At 48.4% G+C, this 2450-nt stretch overlaps 1 protein-coding gene across 1 annotated transcript in view; it reads left to right on the forward strand.

Annotated features, from left to right (window-relative positions):
* snrka (SNF related kinase a) overlaps window positions 1-1764 on the forward strand; it is a 142650-nt gene extending 140886 nt beyond the window's left edge. Inside the window, exons 6-8 of the mRNA XM_037677324.1 lie at window positions 298-344; window positions 1005-1160; window positions 1761-1764. Coding sequence (XP_037533252.1) covers window positions 298-344; window positions 1005-1160; window positions 1761-1764 — 207 coding nt within the window. The remainder of the gene's footprint in view (window positions 1-297; window positions 345-1004; window positions 1161-1760) is intronic.
* Window positions 1765-2450: the final 686 nt, after the last annotated feature.

The raw sequence follows: 2450 nt of genomic DNA on the forward strand, positions 1-2450 counted from the left end.
GAGAGAGAGAGAGAGAGAGAGAGAGAGAGAGAGAGAGAGAGAGAGAGAGAGAGAGAGAGAGATTTTTTTTTTGATTTTTAACAAAACTTTATTTACACAGTTATCAAAAAAAAAAAGTTTTAAAAACACTAGTAAAAAAACATGATCAGGACAAGCTTAAACTAGAGCGTTTACATTAAAAGCTTGTTGATTGTCAGTTCCTTCTGATCAGAGATGGTGCATAGAACATTTTTAAATCCCCACAGTTTCAAAAACCTTTCTAAATCCCCAGTGTCCCTGTGGAATTGAAACTCCAAGGCCAACCTGGCCCTGACGTTGCACCTCCACAGAGACACAGCATCGAGGTGAGGTCCATCCTGCAATCTGTCCCTGCGAGACAAATATATTGCCATCTTTGCCTCGGCAATTAAAAAATTTAAAATTTGGGACTTGCCTTTAGTGGCCCTGCTGTAAAATACACCGTTGATAAAAACAGATTGGGTAAAAACTGTGTCAAACAGGTTAAAAATCTTTGTTAAGAGGCTAAAAAAAACTGTTAGTCGAACACAATCCATAAAAACGTGAAAAACATTCTCTGGCAAATTGCAAAAAGGACACTCGTTTAAAACCCCGGGACTGATGACAGATAAAAAAGAGTTTGTAGCAATGGCGCCATGAAGGACCCTCCATTGAAGGTCACCAGTCCGTTTTTTAATCGGAGGTTTGTAGAGTGTCCTCCACTGGGGCTTCTGCTTTCCGAACTTGCCGTCCCAGACACAAACGGCTCTGTTGTGCAGAGTCCTCTTATTCAGCACTTTCACGTAGGTTCTGTAGAGTACTTTTTGCCCCGATCTGCATAAGTCCACCTTTGGGCCTGTGTCACGAAGAAGGGGACCGCTGCTGTCCCCGAGGTTAGGAACCAGGTGGGTGTCTGGAAACGGGTCCGTCGGATCAGGCGGGCGACCTTCCGCGGACCACAGCTGCAGGAGGTGCCCCTCTCTAGCAGTCAACCTCTCCCTCAACAGGTCCATGAAGCGCCGCACCAGTCTGGCAGACCGGACCCCGAGCAACGAGGCCACTTTCTGTACGCCGGAGAAGTCTGGTCCGGCCGTCTCCACCAGGCGCCTCAGGGTCACCGTCCCAGACCTGCAAAGCACCGTCGGCAGCCCTGGCACTGTGCTGTCAGAGACGTCCAGTCTCGCTCCACAGACTAACGGTTCTTCTAAAAGCCAATGCAGAGAATTATTCGTTTTTGTTCTGTCGAATTTAAAAGGGGAACATAATTTAAAAACACTCTGATAGAACTTGGGTAGCCCCGTTAGCTGTAAACGGTCAACATTAGTTAGAAACAGAGCCGCATCCAGCCCCAACCCGCTCACTCTTCTGAGGATGCAGCTGGCCACGTCTCTCCACACTGTATCAGCAGGTCCTGCCAGGTATTTTTGGAGGAACTGCATTCTAAAAGTTGCCGTCCTTCTGGCCAGATGGACAAGGCCCTGTCCCCCCTCCTCTCTTGGTAAAAATAAAACCGACTGTGGCACCCAATGCCGACCTTTCCAGAAAAACTCCACCATCTCAGACTGTAGTTGTTTCAACAAGTCTGGAGGTGGGTCTAAAACGGCCAGTTTGTGCCACAACTGCGATGCGACCAGGTTGTTCAAAACTAGCACTCTGCCTCTGTAGGACATCTGGGAGTGCAGCCATTTCCATTTTTGTATTTTATCCTCAAACTTTTCTTTAACGTTTACCCAGTTTTTCCTGATCGCATCGTTATCTCCCAGGTAGACACCGAGATATTTAAACCCGTCTCTCCTCCACTGGAGGCTTTGAGGGAGAACCGGGAGTCCTTCAGGCCACTCACCCACGGCGAGGGCTGTGCTCTTTCCCCAGTTCACCCTCGCAGCGGACAGGGTGGAGAAACTTTCGGTAACTTTTTTTAAAATGTCTACGTCCTTCTGGTTTTTGATAAAAACAACAACGTCGTCAGCGTAGGCGGATAAAACCACTCTGTTGTTAAAACCGGGTGTAATAAAACCACGGACCTTTGCTCGAATCTTTCGGAGGAGGGGTTCCAGGGAGAGTGCGTAGAGCATCCCCGAGAGCGCACAGCCCTGCCGAACGCCTCTACACACCTTAAAAGGAGCACACAAGCTACCGTTGATCTTCAGCACACTCTCAACACCACTGTACAGCACCTGGATCTTAGCTATAAAACCAGCGCCGAACCCGAACTTCCCCATAGTTTCCCAGAGAAAGCCGTGCTCGACGCGGTCAAAAGCTTTTTCTTGGTCAAGTGAGACCAAGGCTGTGTTCAGGCCCAATGAACTGGAGACTTCCAAAACGTCTCGAATCAGATAGATGTTATCTACCATGGACCTGCTGGGGACGCAATAGGTCTGGTCCCGGTGGATGACCTGCTCCATAGCTTCTCTCATTCTGGTAGCCAAGACCTTGGAGAGGATTTTATAGTC

The sequence above is a fragment of the Nematolebias whitei genome, chromosome 5 (genome assembly GCF_014905685.2).
Source record: "Nematolebias whitei isolate Nwh7 chromosome 5, NemWhi1, whole genome shotgun sequence".
In the NCBI taxonomy this organism is placed as follows: Eukaryota; Metazoa; Chordata; class Actinopteri; order Cyprinodontiformes; family Rivulidae; genus Nematolebias; species Nematolebias whitei.